The sequence below is a fragment of the Hemiscyllium ocellatum genome, chromosome 35 (assembly GCF_020745735.1).
Source record: "Hemiscyllium ocellatum isolate sHemOce1 chromosome 35, sHemOce1.pat.X.cur, whole genome shotgun sequence".
NCBI lineage: Eukaryota > Metazoa > Chordata > Chondrichthyes > Orectolobiformes > Hemiscylliidae > Hemiscyllium > Hemiscyllium ocellatum.
This window is the reverse complement of record NC_083435.1, coordinates 2,962,723-2,982,743: the sequence shown is the minus strand read 5'-3', so window position 1 is coordinate 2,982,743 and position 20,021 is coordinate 2,962,723. Positions and strand designations below refer to the sequence as shown.

At 52.6% G+C, this 20,021-nt stretch overlaps 1 protein-coding gene across 3 annotated transcripts in view; it reads right to left on the bottom strand.

Moving 5' to 3' along the window:
• Positions 1-20,021, bottom strand: part of vps52 (VPS52 subunit of GARP complex) — a 40,064-nt gene that overhangs the window by 19,780 nt on the left and 263 nt on the right. The window contains exons 2-10 of one of the 3 annotated variants that reach the window (XM_060850528.1): positions 15,668-15,755; positions 11,153-11,205; positions 7,037-7,112; positions 6,413-6,480; positions 5,352-5,527; positions 3,151-3,301; positions 2,546-2,646; positions 1,178-1,310; positions 891-948 (exon numbers count right to left, since the gene is read on the bottom strand). In XM_060850528.1, coding sequence (XP_060706511.1) covers positions 891-948; positions 1,178-1,310; positions 2,546-2,646; positions 3,151-3,301; positions 5,352-5,527; positions 6,413-6,480; positions 7,037-7,112; positions 11,153-11,205; positions 15,668-15,755 — 904 coding nt within the window. The remainder of the gene's footprint in view (positions 1-890; positions 949-1,177; positions 1,311-2,545; positions 2,647-3,150; positions 3,302-5,351; positions 5,528-6,412; positions 6,481-7,036; positions 7,113-11,152; positions 11,206-15,667; positions 15,756-20,021) is intronic. The other 2 variants (XM_060850529.1, XM_060850530.1) reach the window with 2 other exon arrangements.

The window sequence follows — 20,021 nt, the reverse complement described above, 5'->3', positions numbered from 1 at the left end:
ACAGACTGGCACTGTACACTGGGACTGTGGGGATAGAATTACAGACTGGCACTGTACACTCGGGCTGTGGGGATAGAATTACAGACTGGCACTGTCCACTCGGGCTGTGGGGATAGAATTACAGACTGGCACTGTCCACTCGGGCTGTGGGGATAGAATTACAGACTGGCACTGTACACTGGGACTGTGGGGATAGAATTACAGACTGGCACTGTACACTGGGACTGTGGGGATAGAATTACAGACTGGCACTGTACACTCGGGCTGTGGGGATAGAATTACAGACTGGCACTGTACACTCGGGCTGTGGGGATAGAATTACAGACTGGCACTGTCCACTCGGGCTGTGGGGATAGAATTACAGACTGGCACTGTACACTCGGGCTGTGGGGATAGAATTACAGACTGGCACTGTACACTCGGGCTGTGGGGATAGAATTACAGACTGGCACTGTACACTCGGGCTGTGGGGATAGAATTACAGACTGGCACTGTCCACTCGGGCTGTGGGGATAGAATTACAAACTGGCACTGTACACTCGGGCTGTGGGGATAGAATTACAGACTGGCACCGTATACTGGGACTGTGGGGATAGAATTACAGACTGGCACTGTACACTGGGACTGTGGGGATAGAATAACAGACTGGCACTGTCCACTCGGGCTGTGGGGATAGAATTACAGACTGGCACCGTATACTGGGACTGTGGGGATAGAATTACAGACTGGCACTGTACACTCGGGCTGTGGGGATAGAATTACAGACTGGCACTGTCCACTGGGACTGTGGGGATACCTTCGATGCTCCGTGACTGAGCTGGGCTTGTAAATACTCACACTCACGGTCGGTAAAGTGAGAACGGGAGAGCCTTTGCTTCAGAAAAGGATATCTTTCTTTGCGGTGTCCTCTACACCCATCAGGTCATCTTTGTCAGCGACCTCTTCGTACTGCAGTAGGGTAGAGTGAGAGAGCAGTGCGGATACATTAACCTCACTCGTCATGACCACACTGGGTTACTGACTGGCACAGACAGGGCACATTCACACAGCCCAACCCTCCCCACTTCACCCCCTGGTTCCAGACATCAACAGGCATTCCTCACACTGCACGGGAGGGACGGACATTACCGGCACGGCATGTGGGGCTAACCCCGAATCACTGTGGGAAGGGTCTGACCTGCACTTTCATCAGGCGGCTGCTGTACGACTTGAAGTAGGAGAAGTAGATCTTACTCATGGTGTCAACGTACTCATCCCGGATCTCCTTGGCCACATGTCGCTCGGTCGCGAGCAGGAACTGGTAAAAAAACCTGAAAGAGTGACCGCAGAAGGAGAGGAGGACAATGGGGAGGAGGCAGGAAGACCAGCTGGAACTCAGCGTTAGGAGGGGACTGACCCATCGGGTTGGGAAACCTGACATGTGGTGTGCACGCGCGCGCTTGGGTGTGTGTGTGTGTGTGTGTGTGTGTGTGTGTGTGTATGCATGTATGTGTATATGTGAGTGCGTGTGTGTATGTATATGTGTGTGAGAGTGTGTGCGCGCGTCTGCACATGCTGACAGTGACAGAGATGAGGACCAGACAATTTTTCAGGTGCGGTGTTTAGTTTGATTCTCACGTGTAAAAGCGAACTTCACCCAGCTCACTGAGGGTCCCTCCCTAACCTGTACGTGTACGACACATTCTGAGGGAGCTGACCGAGAGCTCACTGAGGGTCCCTCCCTAACCTGTACGTGTACAGCACATTCTGAGGGAGCTGACCGAGAGCTCACTGAGGGTCCCTCCCTAACCTGTACGTGTACAGCACATTCTGAGGGAGCTGACCGAGAGCTCACTGAGGGTCCCTCCCTAACCTGTACGTGTACAGCACATTCTGAGGGAGCTGACCGAGAGCTCACTGAGGGTCCCTCCCTAACTTGTACGTGTACAGCACATTCTGAGGGAGCTGACCGAGAGCTCACCGAGGGGACCTCCCTAACCTGTACGTGTACGGCACATTCTGAGGGAGCTGACCGACAGCTCACTGAGGGGACCTCCCTAACCTGTACGTGTACAGCACATTCTGAGGGAGCTGACCGAGAGCTCACTGAGGGTCCCTCCCTAACCTGTACGTGTACAGCACATTCTGAGGGAGCTGACCGAGAGCTCACTGAGGGTCCCTCCCTAACCTGTACGTGTACAGCACATTCTGAGGGAGCTGACCGAGAGCTCACTGAGGGTCCCTCCCTAACCTGTACGTGTACAGCACATTCTGAGGGAGCTGACCGAGAGCTCACTGAGGGTCCCTCCCTAACCTGTACGTGTACGGCACATTCTGAGGGAGCTGACCGAGAGCTCACTGAGGGTCCCTCCCTAACCTGTACGTGTACGGCACACTCTGAGGGAGCTGACCGAGAGCTCACTGAGGGGACCTCCCTAACCTGTACGTGTACAGCACATTCTGAGGGAGCTGACCGAGAGCTCACTGAGGGTCCCTCCCTAACCTGTACGTGTACAGCACATTCTGAGGGAGCTGACCGAGAGCTCACTCTGGGTACGTCCCTGACCTGTACTTGAGCAGCGCGTTCTGCGGAACCTGGTAGTTTGTCATCGGCTTCCTGAAGGAGTAGATCTTCTGGAGAATATATTCCCGGATCTTCGAGACGGCCTGCAGAAATCAGAATAATTCATCCTTTGCAGTTCTATGTGCAGACCCCTCCTCCCGTCTCCTTACCTGCCAAATTTAACTCAGGACCCACGTTCCTAATGTCAGGATCATGTCAAACACTGACCCCAATGCAAATGAAGTCGGGCAGAGGGTGGGGAGTGAGGGGAAACACTTGTCTGTTTTAACCCAATTCTCTGGGTGCGTGTGGGAACATGGAGGAATCTGGCCCAACTGTATAAAAATTAGATTGCCAGGTGATTTGTTCCTTCAGAGGGCTAGCACTGGTACGATGGGCCAAATGGCCTCCTTCTGTACCTGAAGCTTTGGGCGAATTCCTGCAGATTTGTGCAATATCGCCCCAACAACCTGCAAATGAACGCCCAGGTTTCCATGTCCCACATAACCGAGGGACATGGTCAATGTAGCAAGGGGGAATGCTGCCTAAAAAGGCCAAACCGGTCTCCGGACAGTTCGTATTCACTGAGCCAGCTGCAATAGCACTACCTTAATCTTCAGCCGGTCCAGGGTGTCCTGCACATCTGAACAAGCCAGCGTTTCCTTAAAGGACTGCTCCTTCACGTAGTTGATCTTGTTATTGAGTTCGTGCAGTTGTTCCAGAAATTGCTGCTCAGTCACAGGCGTCTCCAGAATCGTCCTGAAACAGAACAGAGTCGGAAACAACCAGCAGACTGGGTGCTGCAGCGGGCAGGTGTCTCTCTGCCCACCTACCTCAGGCAGGCCGTCCACAGGAGGTTCACTCGGCTGCTCTCGGCGGTGGGGAGACCGAGGACAGGTCGGCTAGGTTGGGGCTGTACGCGTTGGGAGTTTAGACAGCTGAGAGGAGACCTGATCGAAACGGACAAGATTTGGAGGGAGATGGAGAGAGGGTGTTCCCCCGTGAGTGGGAGAGTCAGGGACCCACAGGGGCATCATCTCAGAGTGAGGACCCGCCCAGAGAAAACAGAGATGGGGAGGAATTTCTTCAGAGAGAGAGGAGGAGGAGGGGGGAGGGGGAGTCACAGAGAGAGAGGGGGAGAGAGAGAGAGAGAGAGAGAGAGAGAGAGACACACACAGACAGAGACAGAGACAGAGAGAGAGAGAGAGAGAGAGAGAGACACACACAGACAGAGAGAGAGAGAGAGAGAGAGAGAGAGAGACACACACAGACAGAGAGAGAGAGAGAGAGAGAGAGACACACACAGACAGAGAGAGAGAGAGAGAGAGAGAGAGAGAGAGAGACACAGACAGACAGAGACACAGAGAGAGAGAGAGAGACAGATACACAGTACACACACACACACACACAGACAGATGTTTAATCAGGAAGGGGTGGGGGAAAAGGCTGAGGATGATCAGACCAGCCGGTCTCACTGAATAGCGGAACAGACTCAATGGGCTGAACGGCCTTCCTTCTATCCCGATACCTGATGGTTGCTGAATGTTACATGGATGTGATTACTCAGCGTGACCCAAGTGGGCCTAGCAGAGTGATTCCGACTGGGATTATGGGGGAAATCCTCTGGGTCAAGCTGCCTGGTCCTCGCTGGGACCTGGGGGAGGGGGAGGGGGAGGGGGAGGCGGCACCGGGGGGGTGGGGGTGGTGTCGACCTGCCTGCAGACAGCCAGTGCCACCCAGGGAAAGTCGCCCCATTCACTCCCTGCACAGAATGCCATTACAGCACACTGGGTCAAAGGGTACAGGAGGGAAGTTGGGAATGGGAGACTCAGTCACCTATTGAATAGTGTCGCAGGGTCAAAGGGCCAACCAGGCTCCCCCTGTCTTTGCCCATCCAACGAGTGATTCACTGGGAGCCATTCTCCCGTTTTCTCCCTGTAACCTGACACAGCTACCCCAGGTCGATAACCCACACAGAAACAGGAAGCGGATGAGGCCAATCGGCCCATCCAGCCTGCACTGGCACTCTGACTGATCACAGTGAGACATCTATCGACTCCTGTCTAGATCCTGCACAATTACAGCTTCCAGGGGCAGACACTCCTAAAGATTCCCCTGTCGAAACAAAGGTATGCCTCCGCCTTGCGGTCATTCCGGGACAGTGACCCCAGGTTCAAGACTCACCTCCATATACCCTGCAACCCAGACAGACAGACAGACAGACACAGGCTGCTGAACCAGTGCTGGAAGCGGCTGGAGAAAAGGGGGAGCTCTGTGTATAACATCCAAGAACACCAGGTCTTGGCACACCCTGTCAGAGCTCAGGCTGGGGAGAGAGTGAGAGAGCGAGAGACCGCAGCAGGACAATCAATGGGACCCTAGGGGAAGGAGGAATTGGATGACAGACTCAGGGGTGGGACGCAGTCGATTTTACGAGGACATGTGACTTGAAGCCACGACCTCTAGCAATGAAAACAGAGACAGGGGTGGCCTGTTTGCCCTTTGACCCTGCTACACTATTTAATAGGTGACCATCCAACTCGGTCTCCCATTCCCCACTTCTCTCCTGTACCCTTTGACCCCCTTCAGGTAGACTCCATCTAACTCCTTCAAGGTTTTGGCCTTAATTGCTTTCTGTGATAGTAAATCCCTACATTCCACAGGCTTCCCACTCTCCAGGTGACAATATCTCCCCTCATCTTGGTCCCACCTCGTTTCCTGGCACACTCCCATAACTCAGAGGCACGGAGATGACCAGGGAGAGTGAAAGGTTTGTAGCGAGGGTAAGGAACGCTGGGCAGAGACTCACATGATCATGGAGTTGGGAATGACCAGCTCGTCGACCAACTGGCTCAGCTCACTGCGCACAGACTGGCGATTCTTCAGCTTGATGTTCATGGTAATGGACTGTTCCTGCAGGGTCTGGATCTCCGAGCTGATACTGCTGAGGTCAGACTGGAACATGCTCAGCATCTGCTCCATCCGCTGCAGAAACAACAGCAGGGCAAAGTTCAGACCGGAACCCGGGAGCCCAGCCCCGCGGCGAGCCGCGGGACACTCCCCGCGGCGAGCCGCGGGACACTCCCCGCGGCGAGGAGCATCAACAGGGAAACGCCACAAAAACCAGCAATGATGACTCTCACCCTCACCAAATCGAGGGGGGGGGGGGCTTGGATAAGGCCAACAGCAAAGGGGTTTGTTTTTTAAAAAAAACCATTTAAAAAGGGACAGGAGGGACAACTTCTCCAGCGAGAGTGGTTTGTGTGTGGAATGACCTGCCAGAGGGACTGGTGGATGTGGGCGCAGTTACAACGTTTATAATTGACATTTGGATAAGGAAGGTTCCGAGGGATCTGGGCCCTAGGAGCAGGCAGCTGGGACTAGGGTTTACCTTGAGATTACGGTCAGCATGGCCTGGTTGGGGTGAAGGGTTAGTTTCTGTGCTGTAGGACTCTGTTCCCTGGGGTCAGCAAGTTCAAAACTAGGGAGCGTGTTTTATTTTTAAAAATTTAAGGTTCGAGGACAAAGATTTAAAAAGGACATGAGGGGAAAGTGTTTTTTTTTTAAAAATAGAGAGTGGTTTGTTTGAGAAATGAACTGCCAGAGAAAGTGGTGGGTGTGGGTCGATATATGGGAGAGGTGTTGGAGGGAGATGGGCCGGGGGCAGGCAGGTGGGACTGGTCGGAGTTTGGGAACATGGTCGATATGGGCTGGGTGGGCCTCTGTGCTGAGTAGGTATTCAGAACCCATCACGTGAAGGATTAGACTCATGAATTCAGGGCCACCTTTCTGTTTTATACTCTGCCAGCAATGGAAGTAAGACAGCGAGCAATGCAACTCAGAAGGTACCTGTTTAAAGCCAGTGCCTACCTCCAGGATGGTGTCACAGGCTGTGATCTGATTGTGGAGACTTGAAATGTTCTGACTTTCCTTAATGTCTGCAGCCAGCTGCTCAGGAAAAGTGGCAACACTCTGGGAAAATCCCAGGGAATAGCAAAGCTTCGAGCTAACTGACGTGAAAGCTACATCATCGGCCATTTACTGTGGTCCAGGCATCAGCCACAATCCTTTCCACCCAACCTGAAAGTCCAAGAACACGGTCAGCAGCTGCTAATCCGGCCTGGGCCTCACAGGCTGCTGCTGGGGGGGCTACAGCCCAGTGAGAGCAATCCGACAGAGAGCTCCAGCTCTGCCCCCCTCAGCTCTGACCCGACGCTGCGAGGGAGGATCAAGGAACCATCACGTCAGCCCCAAAACCCAGATCCCTGACCCATTCATTCACAACGGACCGTAGCTTCTCCAGCAACAGAACCAACGCACAGAGGATGAGACATTAACGGGGGACAATTCAACCCCCAGTTCTCTCATCTCCTGGGAGGTGTACTGGTTCCAGGGTGAGGAAAGAGTGGGGATTCGGGGGGGGGGGGGGGGGGGGGGGGGGGGGGGTGGGACACAGGGGCGTGTGAGAGTGAGTTCCTGCCAGCGAAAGGATACAGTCCTTGATGGAGGCATGTTCGATGTGCTGTAATTCAGTCTCGACCTGTTTGGAGTAATGCCTCAGATCCACACCCTGTGGAGAAGGAAGGAGATGTTAACATTCAGATTAATCCCACTGCAGTCAAGTCTTTACTCGAGTTTAAATGAAACAAAACAACACTTCCTGTCCTGAGTGAGAACACCCTGCCTGACCTAGCTGGGAGGGTTTAAGAACTGAAGCTATTATTTATAAGCGATTGCCACAGACAGCGTTGATAGAACTACCAAAGTTAATCCAGTAGAAGGCGGATGTAGCAGACTGTACCTCAATACCTTGGATCTGACCCCTTTCAGTGGAACACTCTTCCTGATAGCTCACCAGCAGGCTGGCACGGTGGCTCAGTGGTTAGCACGGTTGCCTCACAGCACCAGGGTCCCAGGTTCAATTCCTACCTCAGGCAGACTGTCTGTGTGGAGATTGCACATTCTGCCCGTGTCTGCATGGGTTTCCTCCGGAAGATGTGCAGTTTAGGATGGATTTTCCATGGGGAAATGCAGGGATAATGGGCAAGGGAAGGGGGGTTGGGTCTGGGTGGGATGCACTTTGGAAGGTCAGGGTGGACTTGATGGGCAGGTATTCTACAATTCCGAATTGTGCAGGTTAGGTGGGTTAGCCATGGGAAGGATGGGGTTATAGGGGTTAGGGTAGGGTAGAGGCTTCCTTGGAAATGTGAATGCAGGGGGCCACAGGCTAAAATATAAAAAGGGGTAGGCCATTCAGGACTGAGATGGAGAAAGAGTGTCCTCACTTGGAAAGTCGTGAACCTGGGGAAAGTTTCTCCCAGAATGTTAGATATATTCAAGAGGGAAATGGACATGGTCCTTATGCTGAAGGGATCAGGGTCGTGGGGAGATGGCATGATCAGCTATCTCAGTACTGATGGGTGGGGCAGGCTCTACTCCGAACCCAGTTTCTAGGTTTGTGTGTTCTGAACAGAGCAACATTTCAAAATTTACCCCCAGCACAATCCTGAGGGGGGTTTTGGTCAGATTCAGTAGGTATCGAGTCACTCTTTACAGGAGATAAAATAGACGAGCAAAAATGTCACGTCTCAGACAGAATTTAAACACAACAGAGTACAAGGTAAATTTCTCCCACTTGTCCCCTCCATGAAAATAATTAATCGCTCCTTAATATATATATATCTTACCAAGTCACATGACACCAGGCTATATGATTAGATTAGATTCCCCTACAGTGCGAAAACAGGCCCTTTAGCCCAACCAGTCCACACTGACCCACCCGAAGAGCAACCCACCCAGACCCATTTCCCTCTGACTAACGCACCTAACACTAGGGGCAATTTCCCATGGCCAGTTCACCCTGACCTGCACATCTTTGGACTGTGGGAGGAAACCAGAGCATCCGGAGGAAACCCACACAGACATGGGGAGAATGTGCAAAATCCACACAGTCAGTCGCCCGAGGCTGGAATCGAACCCGGGTCCCTGGTGCTGGGAGGCAGCAGTGCTAACCACTGAGCCACCGTGCCGCCCTACATAGTCCAACAGGTTTATTTGAAATCACCAGCTGTGGGAGCGCTGCTCTGAAGCACTTCACCCGGCCAAGGGGCAGCGCTCTGAAAGGTTGTGATCCCAGATAAATCCATCCGACTCTAACCCGGGGTCACGTGACTTCTAGCATTGCCTAGCGCAATCCAACACCAACACCTCCACATCCCATCACCTCAGCAAGTACTGGGGTCACTCCCCGCACATCCCATCACCTCAGCAAGTACTGGGGTCACTCCCCGCACATCCCATCACCTCAGCAAGTACTGGGGTGACTCCCCGCACATCCCATCACCTCAGCAAGTACTGGGGTCACTCCCCGCACATCCCATCACCTCACCAAGTACTGGGGTCACTCCCTCCACATGCCATCACCTCAGCAAGTACTGGGGTCACTCCCTCCACATGCCATCACCTCAGCAAGTACTGGGGTCACTCCCCGCACATGCCATCACCTCAGCAAGTACTGGGGTCACTCCCCGCACATCCCATCACCTCAGGAAGTACTGGGGTCACTCCCCGCACGTCCCATCACCTCAGCAAGTACTGGGGTCACTCCCCGCACGTCCCATCACCTCAGCAAGTACTGGGGTCACTCCCCGCACGTCCCATCACCTCAGCAAGTACTGGGGTCACTCCCTCCACATCCCATCACCTCAGCAAGTACTGGGGTCACTCCCTGCTCTCCCCCCGCACATCACATCACCTCAGGAAGCATGGGGTCACTCCCTGCTCTCCCCGCACATCCCATCACCTCAGGAAGTACTGGGGTCACTCCCTCCACATCCCATCACCTCAGGGAGTACTGGGGTCACTCCCTCCACATCACATCACCTCAGCAAGTACTGGGGTCACTCCCCGCACATCCCATCACCTCAGCAAGTACTGGGGTCACTCCCCGCACATCACATCACCTCAGCAAGTACTGGGGTCACTCCCTCCACATCACATCACCTCAGCAAGTACTGGGGTCACTCCCCGCACATCACATCACCTCAGGAAGTACTGGGGACACTCCCCGCACGTCCCATCACCTCAGCAAGTACTGGGGTCACTCCCCGCACGTCCCATCACCTCAGCAAGTACTGGGGTCACTCCCCGCACGTCCCATCACCTCAGCAAGTACTGGGGTCACTCCCCGCACGTCCCATCACCTCAGCAAGTACTGGGGTCACTCCCCGCACGTCCCATCACCTCAGCAAGTACTGGGGTCACTCCCCGCACGTCCCATCACCTCAGCAAGTACTGGGGTCACTCCCCGCACATCCCATCACCTCAGCAAGTACTGGGGTCACTCCCCGCACATCCCATCACCTCAGCAAGTACTGGGGTCACTCCCTCCACATCCCATCACCTCAGCAAGTACTGGGGTCACTCCCCATACATCCCATCACCTCAGCAAGCACTGGGGTCACTCCCTGCTCTCCCCCCGCACATCACATCACCTCAGGAAGCATGGGGTCACTCCCTGCTCTCCCCGCACATCCCATCACCTCAGGAAGTACTGGGGTCACTCCCTCCACATCCCATCACCTCAGCAAGTACTGGGGTCACTCCCTGCTCTCCCCCCGCACATCACATCACCTCAGGAAGCATGGGGTCACTCCCTGCTCTCCCCGCACATCCCATCACCTCAGGAAGTACTGGGGTCACTCCCTCCACATCCCATCACCTCAGGGAGTACTGGGGTCACTCCCTCCACATCACATCACCTCAGCAAGTACTGGGGTCACTCCCCGCACATCCCATCACCTCAGCAAGTACTGGGGTCACTCCCCGCACATCACATCACCTCAGCAAGTACTGGGGTCACTCCCTCCACATCACATCACCTCAGCAAGTACTGGGGTCACTCCCCGCACATCACATCACCTCAGGAAGTACTGGGGTCACTCCCCGCACATCCCATCACCTCAGCAAGTACTGGGGTCACTCCCCATACATCCCATCACCTCAGGGAGTACTGGGGTCACTCCCCATACATCCCATCACCTCAGGAAGTACTGGGGTCACTCCCCATACATCCCATCACCTCAGGGAGTACTGGGGTCACTCCCCATACATCCCATCACCTCAGGGAGTACTGGGGTCACTCCCCATACATCCCATCACCTCAGCAAGTACTGGGGTCACTCCCTCCACATGCCATCACCTCAGCAAGTACTGGGGTCACTCCCCGCACATCACATCACCTCAGGAAGTACTGGGGTCACTCCCCATACATCCCATCACCTCAGGGAGTACTGGGGTCACTCCCCGCACATCCCATCACCTCAGGAAGTACTGGGGTCACTCCCTCCACATCCCATCACCTCAGCAAGTACTGGGGTCACTCCCTCCACATGCCATCACCTCAGCAAGCACTGGGGTCACTCCCTCCACATGCCATCACCTCAGCAAGTACTGGGGTCACTCCCCGCACATCACATCACCTCAGCAAGTACTGGGGTCACTCCCCGCACATCACATCACCTCAGGAAGTACTGGGGTCACTCCCTGCACATCTCATCACCTCAGGGAGTACTGGGGTCACTCCCTGCACTCCCCGTAGATGGAACTTACTGTTTTCAATGCCTCCTTCACCAATTCATCTTCCAGATTAGCTTGGATATGTGCTGTAACACAGAAATTAATTTGGGATTATTTATTGTACCTTCAAGACAAGGTGAATAATAACAGCACTGACACAAATAGTGAAACCAAAACAATGGCAGATGCTGTCCACCAGAGACAAAAACGGAAATTGCTGCCAACTGTGTGCAATTCTGGTCTCCCTGCCAGGGAAGGATGGTATGAACCTTGAAAGGGTTCAGAAAAGATTTAGAAGGATGTTGCCAGGGTTGGAGGATCTGAGCTACAGGGAGAGGCTGAACAGGCTGGGGCTGTTTTCCCTGGAGCGTCGGAGGCTGAGGGATGACCTTATAGAGGTTTACAACATTATGAGGTGCATGGATAGGGTAAATGGACAAAGTCTTTTCCTGGGGCGTGGGGGGGGGGGGGGGGGGGGGGGGGGGGGGGGGGGAGGAAAGAGAGAGTCCAGAACTAAAGGGCATAGATTTAGAGTCATAGAGATGTACAGCACGGAAACAGACCCTGTCCATGCCGACCAGATATCCCAACCCAATCTAGTCCCACCTGCCATCACCCGGCCCATATCCCTCCAAACCCTTCCTATCCATATCCCCATCCAAATGCCTCTTAAAATGTTGTAATTGTACCAGCCTCCACCACTTCCTCTGGCAGCTCATTCCATACACGTACCTCCCTCAGTGTGAAAACGTTGCCCCTTAGGTCTCTTTTATATCTTTCCCCTCTCACCCTAAACCTATGCCCCTCTAGTTCTGGATTCCCCCACCCCAGGGAAAAGACTTTGCCTATTTACCCTATCCATGCCCCTCATGATTTTGTACATTTCTATAAGGTCACAACACCTTTCTGATAGGAAGGAGACCAGAATTGCTCACAATATTCCAGCAGTGGCCTACCCAATGTCCTGTACAGCCACAACATGACCTCCCAACTCCTGTACTCAATACTCTGACCAATAAAGGAAAGCATACCAGGGTGAGAGGGGCAAGATATAAAAGGGATGTTAGGGGCAACTTTTTCCACACAGAGGGTGGTACGTGTATGGAATGAGCTGCCAGAGGAAGTGGTGGAGGCTGGTACAATTACAACATTTAAGAGGCATCTGGATGGGTATATGGGTAGGAAGAGTTTGGAGGGATATGGGCCGGGTGTTGGGGTATCTGGGCAGCATGGACAGGTTGGGCCGAAGGGTGTGTTTCCATGCTGTACAGCTCTATGACTCTATAACACTGTGACTAACCTGGTTTACACAGCACTGCAGGCAGCCTTCAGCTAAAACCCCAGCTCAGTCTAGGACAGCTGTAAAAATGGCACCGATTATTTGGGTGGGTAAACGCCTGACAGAACAAGTGCTTATTAAATTGTGAGAGAGAGTGTAAACAAACCTGCAGGAAAACTGACCAAAACTAAAGAACAGCCCATGAAACAAATGCCTCTTACAGCCAGCATGTGGCAGAACTAGGAGAGAACCAGAGGAGGAGGCCATTCTGCCAGTCTTGTTGATACCAACCCTTTGCTGCAAATATTCAACATTGGTCTGATTGCTCTCGATCTCTCTCCTGTAAGTATTTGTTCGGTTTTCCATGAAAGGTAGCAACAATCTCCCTAGAAATGGCCAGCCTTGGCTCCTGTCAGACCTCACTTTCTAAACATAGACTTCCAAATCAGTTTGACCCTCCCTCGCCCCCTCATGGCTGCACGCACACAACATTTACAACTAACTAACTCTCCCCATATCTGGGGAATGTTGTTGCTGTCACCTGCCTCCAAAACAGAGATCACAGACAAATCCGAAACACCAGGGCAGGGCAGGGCAGGGCAGGGCAGGGCAGCAGAACAGGAAAAGGTCACAGCACAGTGTGGGGTCTGGCTGGTCATGTACAGCAAGGCCTGAGGGTCGAGAGCTATGCAGGAAGACTCAGTGCCTTAGCATTAACAAGGTGGCAAAGCTGTTCACTAGTCCCGAGTCACTGAGAGCAAGCTTGTATTACGGAGAATTATGTCTGAATTCTATTTAACTGAACATTCAACACCAGTTTTGTGAAGATCTGTAACTCAGGTGGAGACTCCGGATGTAGGTTTGCTCGCTGAGCTGGAAGCTTCCCAGTGGATAACAATGTTCTTATCTTCTTCTTAGGGCTTTCCTTTCTTGGGTGCTGAGTGCGTTTCCTTCCTAGTTTTCGCTTAATGTTGGAGTGACTACCTGTCTGATAGTTGGCTGGGTTTTCTCAGTGGTTAGCACTGCTGTCTCACAGCGCCAGGGACCCGGGTTCAATTCCTGCCTCAGGTGACTGTCTGTGTGGAGTTTGCACATTCTCCCCGTGTCTGCGTGGGTTCCCTCCCACAGTCCAAGAATGTGCAGGTTAGGTGAATTGGCCATGGGAAATTGTCTGTAGTGTTAGGTGAAAGGGTAAGTGTAGGGGGATGGGTCTGGGTGGGTTGCTGTTCGGAGGGTCGGTATGGACTTGTTGGGCCGAATGGCCTGTTCCCACACTGTAAGTAATCTAATCTAAAAGTTAGTTGCCTGTCAGTGTTGTACCTAACACTGCTCAGAAACCTTTCTTGTCTGCATCCTTGAAGTTGTAATTTAATCCTCTTACTCAGAAAGCTTTTTCAGTGTCTGTTAAGGGTCGGCCAGATCAGTGTTTTATCCATGCTTCTGCGTTGTCAGTGTTGTTATTTTGAGTAAGTTTGTGTAGTTTCTTTTCTGCAGGTTTAGTTTTGTCACTTTCTGTGTTGGTTGCTGTCGAATACCTGTGGCTTGTTGTACTGGGCCTGTCCATTCACGGTCTGTTGCAGTTGTGAGCAAAGGATAAATAGAAAACGGGTTACACCACCAACTGCTTCGCTCAGAGGCTCACTGAAGATGTTACCTAGTACGGTGACAAAACATCTGAAAACAAACCTTCCAGCTCAGCGAGCTAACCTACATCCTGAACATGCAAAGGAATATTTTCTACAGCGGACAATTGGGACTGTTCGAGTCCAGATACTGTGCTTCTTTTTCCTGGCCTTCCCTGTTCCACAATCACCAGCCCAGTATTTGACGTCTCTCCTCCTGCCCAAGCTACTCAGGATACCCCCAGATGGTCTTCACATGTCTTCTCACAAACAGCGGCCAGTGAAGACACCGACCAACACACAGGACAGATTTACCAGCATTGCTCAGATACAGCACCAACCGACAAGACCAAAAGGTCAGAAAATTCAGCTGCTCTTTTTCATGGTTTGATCCAGCTGAAAGCTCTTTAAAACAGCAGGAGTAGACCATTCGGCCCTTCGAGCCTGCCCCATTCAGGGCTGACCATGCAATCTCAGTCTCCCATTCTGCTTCCTCTCCAAACCCCTTGATCCTTTATCCCACCTCCAGCTCCCTCTATCTAATGAACTGGCCCCAACAGCTTCCTCTGGGAGAGAATTCCTCAGGTTCACAGCTCCCTGAGGGAAGAGATTCTTCCTCATCTCAGTCTGGAATGGCCCACCCCTGAGTCTTAGCCTGTGACTCCCAACATTCATATTCTGAAGGCACCAACCTGTTCCTAAGTTCCAGAACCTTCCTGACCAGCCAACATTCCCATCCCCAAATGTGTCCCTTACACACACAGCTTCTACCCAGCCGCCCATTCCATGCATGGGTCGTTGTGGGTTTTTGGAGCTCTGACGAGCTGTGTGGGGGGTGCTGGATCTCACAGCTTCATCTTCCCCTGTTTGACAGAGACTATGCTGCTCTCCCACCTTCGTGGTGTGGCACTGTGGTACCACCTCAGAGATGGGCACGTGCAGCTTTGTACCAGCCACCTGTCAAGACTGTACCGAAGGGCGAATGGGGAAGTCCTCCGATGCTGCAATTGAACAGAACAAAGTCGCAGTGCTCCCCCCAGCTGGCCCACTCAGGACTGATCTCCAGGAGGCTTCCTATTCCTCAACGCTTCCCCTTGACAATATCAACAACACCACCATTCATATCGCACCTTTCCCAATAATAACCTGAGCTTCCCCACACTGTGAACAAAGGTTAAGTCAGGAGGACATGGGGACACAGCAGCTAGTACTGGGTCAGTGGGTTCAAGGGAAGGCTTGGAGTTTATATACCGAGCCATTACATACTGACAGCGAATCATTTTCTTTTAGTGGTGGCTAAAGCCGAGTTGTTTGTAACAAACAGTAATTCTTGTAAAATTCACAACTTGCTCGGTGTTCCTCGTTAACCTGAATCCATCAGACAGCCAAACAGGAGAAAGGATACAGTTTAATTCAATCCCTCCCTTCTGCAGTGACTCAGTCAGCTTCGCTGCTGCCAATCAGTGCACGCTCCCGGGGGGGGGGGGGGGGGGGGTAGAGTGTTGCTACCTTTACAGACCACACTGCAACAGAGTCTCATTCCGACAATCCCACACACAATCCTCATCAGGAATACAGACGCTGTCAAAGCATTTTAATCCCGTTCAGAAATTCTGTGCGAGTTAGGTTAAAGGAAACAATGCTCACTGTCCACTTCATCCAGAATAAATTCATCGGATGTGATGTCCAGTTCACCGAGATTCAGCTCAGGCACCTCATCCGGGTCACCTTTTACCTGTACAGGGGGACAGACAGGCAGAGACTAGTGTTTACACAGGGCTGGGGTACCTCACCTGTACAGGGGGACAGACAGGCAGAGACTAGTGTTTACACAGGGCTGGGGTACCTCACCTGTACAGGGGGACAGACAGGCAGAGACTAGTGTTTACACAGGGCTGGGGTACCTCACCTGTACAGGGGGACAGACAGGCAGAGACTAGTGTTCACACAGGGCTGGGGTACCTCACCTGTACAGGGGGACAGACAGGCAGAGACTAGTGTTCACACAGGGCTGGGGTACCTCACCTGTACAGGGGGACAGACAGGCAGAGACTAGTGTTCACACAGGGCTGGGGTACCTCACCTGTACAGGGGGACAGACAGGCAGAGACTAGTGTTCACACAGGGCTGGGGTACCTCACCTGTACAGGGGGACAGACAGGCAGAGACCAGTGTTTACACAGGGCTGGGGTACCTCACCTGTACAGGGGGACAGACAGGCAGAGACTAGAGTTTACACAGTACTGTGGGAATTTACCTGGGGAGAGACCGGGAGAGAGACAGCAAGGGAGGAAGAGAACAAACACACAGAGCACAGTTCCATCTGTTTAGCCCAGGAGCGCGAGGGAAAGCCTGTTTAAAAGGCCCATAGTTCAAGCACTGGGCTCTTTACTCCAAGCGTTTGTGAACCTTTCGGAATTCCCTACCCTGGAGGATGGTTCATGTTCCACTGCGGGATACATTTCAGCTGGGCCAGGTGGAATTCTAGTCTCTGTGGGAATGCAGGGAAAGGGGGGCGGATGCTGGACATGAACAATGGACCAGGATCGATGGGCTGAACAGTCTCCATCTGCTCCCCTTCTCCTGAACACGAACAGCCACAATCCAGTCAATGCTGTGTCTGTGCCCCCCAATATTTAAAGCAGGCTTTGGGGAATTGCGTAGGTGAGCAATTTCACGATGGCAGCCAATTTCCACACAGGGAGCTGCCATTTAAAATAAAAACATAAATCCCAAAGGCAGGAATGGCCAGTTCAGCTTGCTCTGCCTGATCTTATCAGCCTCAACTCCACTCGCCCACCCCTTCCCCATAACCCCTTAAAAACCTATCGCCTCAGTGAGGGCTGACTCTGATCCAGCCTCTGGGGGGGTCATTAGGAATGGGCAAGAAATGCTGGTCTGGCCAGTGACACTCTCATCCTGTGAAGGAGGAAAACTAATTAAAATAAACGAAACAAAGAAAACAATCAAAATGTAAGTAACACAGAGGACTGATGAGGGCAGAGTGGTGCACGCGATCTATACAGACAGCAAAAGGGAGGACTGCAAATGCTGGAGATTAGAGTCGAGAGGGTGGCGCTGGAAAAGCACAGCAGGTCAGGCAGCATCCGAGGAGCAGGAAAATCGACGTGTTGGACAAAAGCCCTTCATCAGGAAGCGATGAAGGGTTTATGCCCAAAATGTCGATTCTTCCACCTCTCGGATGCTGTCTGACCTGCTGTGCTTTTCCAGCACCACCCACTTGTGATTTATATGGACTTCAGGAAGGTGTTCGACTAGGTTCCCCACGGGAAACTGGTTAGCAAGGTGAGATCACATGGCATCCAGGGAGAACAGACCATTTAGATACAGAACTGGATCGAAGGTAGAAGACAGAGGGTGGTGGTGGAGGGTTGTTTTTCAGACTGGAGGCCTGTGACCAGTGGAGTGCCACAAGGATCGGTGCTGGGTCCTCTACTTTTTGTTATTCATAGAACACAGAACAGTACGGCACAGTACAGGCCCTTCAGCCCACCATGTTGTGCTGAGCATTTGTCCTAATCGAAGATCAGCCTAACCTACACCCCCACCTCCATTTACTGCCATCCATGGGCTTGTCCAGCAGTCACTGAAATGTCCCTAATGTCTCTGACTCCACTACCAGCTCTAGCAGTGCATTCCATGCACCATCACTCTCGGCGTAATGAACATATCTCTGACATTCCCCCCCCATACCTTCCTGCAAGCACCTTAAAATTATTCCCCCTGGTGACAGCCATTTCTGCCCTGGGGAAAAGTCTTTGGCTATCTACTCTATCCATGCCTCTCATTACCTTGTACACCTCCAACAAGTCACCTCTCACCTTTCTCTCCAGTGTGAAAAGCCCGAGCTCACTCAACATCTCTTCATAAGACACACCCTCCAATCTGGGCAGCATCCTGGGAAATCTCCTCTCCAGCCCCTCTAAAGCATCGCCATCCTTCCTATAATGAGGCGACCAGAACTAGACACAATATTCCAAGTGTAGTCTAACCAGGGTTTTATAGAGCTGCAGCATAACCTTGTGGCTCTTAAACTCAATCCCCTGTTAATGAAAGCCAAAACACTGTACGCCTTCTGAACAACCCTACCGACCTGGGTGGCAATTTTGAGGGATGGATGTGCATGGACCCCAAGATCCTGCTGTTCCTCCACACTGCCAAGAATCCTGTATTCAGCATTCAAATTCCAAATATCACTTTGCATTTATCCAGGTTGAACTCCATCTGCCACTTCTCAGTCCAGTTCTGCATCCTGTCAATGTCTTGTCGCAGCCTGCCACAGCCCTTGACACGATCTACAACACCACTGACATTTGTGTCATCAGCAAGCTCACAATCCCATCCTTCTACATCTTCATCCAGGTCATTGATAAAGATTACAAAGACCAGAGGGCCAACAACAGATCCCTGCGGAACACCACTGGTCACCGACTTCCAGGCAGAATATTTTCCATCCACTCCCACTCGCTGTCTTCTTTCGGCCAGCCAATCCTGCATCCAGACAGCCACGTTTCCCTGTATCCCATACCTCCTCACTTTCTGAATGAGGCTACTGTTGGGATCTTCAGCAAATGCCTTGCTGAAGTCTATATGCACCACATCCACAGCTCAAGGTTCATCAATTTGTCTTGTCACATCCTCAAAGAACTCAATAAGGCTTGCGAGTTAGGCAAAAGACATAAGCTCCAGGCATAAGATCTGCCACTTACAAAGCCATGCTGACTGACTTTAATCAAACTATGTTTTTCCAAATAGTCATAAATCCTATCCTTCAGAATCCCTTCCCGTATCTTGTTTACCACAGACGTAAGACTGGCTGGCCTGTAATTCCCAGAGATTTCCCAATTCCCTTTCTTGAACAGAGGAACAACATTCGCCTCCCTCCAATCAGCCTGTACTTACTCCGGGGGGAGAGTGAGGATGCAAAGATTATCACCAGAGGCACAGCAACCTCACTCCTCGTTTCCCGTAGTAACTTTGGATAGATCTGGTCCGGGCTGAAAATGTGTTGCTGGTTAGATTAGACTTACAGTGTGGAAATAGGCCCTTCGGCCCAACAAGTCCACACCGACCCGCCGAAGCGCAACCCACCCATACCCCTACATTTACCCCTTACCTAACACTACGGGCAATTTAGCATGGCCAATTCACCTGACCCGCACATCTTTGTGACTGTGGGAGGAAACCGGAGCACCCGGAGGAAACCCACGCAGACACGGGGAGAACGTGCAAACTCCACACAGTCAGTCGCCTGAGTCGGGAATTGAACCCAGGTCCCTGGCGCTGTGAGGCAGCAGTGCTGGCAGGTCAGGCGGCATCCAGGGAACAGGAAACTCGACGTTTCGGGCCAGAGCCCTTCATCAGGAGTGAGGAAAGGGTTGTCCAGCGGGCTAGGATCTGGCCCGGACCCCGGGACTGATCGACCTTGATGCTTCCCAGGAGTTCCAGCACGGCCGCTTCCTCAATAGCGATCTGCTCAGGGCGACTGACCTGGCGTTCTCGCCGTCCACAAGGCGGTCACTGAAACATTCGGGGGGGTTCCGGCCGACCCGCTCGGACACCAGGCACAGGCTCCCTCCACTATCCCCGACCGGCCCCACCCCCCTCTCTCTCTGTGTCTCTCTCTCTGTCTCTGTCTCTGTCTCTGATCGGCCCCACCCCCACCCCCCCTCTCTGTGTCTCTCTCTCTCTGTGTCTCTGATCGCTCTCTTATTCCGCACATGAGTGTGGGACGCCTTTGGGGGTTTTTTTTGCCCAATCCTTCCTGGGGGTGGGGGTGGTGGGGGAGGGGGGAGTCCAGAGGGTCATAGGTTAAGGGTGAGAGGGGAAAGAGACCTCAGGGGCAACTGTTTCCCCCAGGGGGTGGTGTGTGGATGGAATGAGCTGCCAGAGGATGTGGTGGGGGCTGGTACAATGACAACATTTGGCTGGGTTTATGGAGAGGGAGGGTTTGGAGGGATAGGGGGCAGGTGGGGACTAG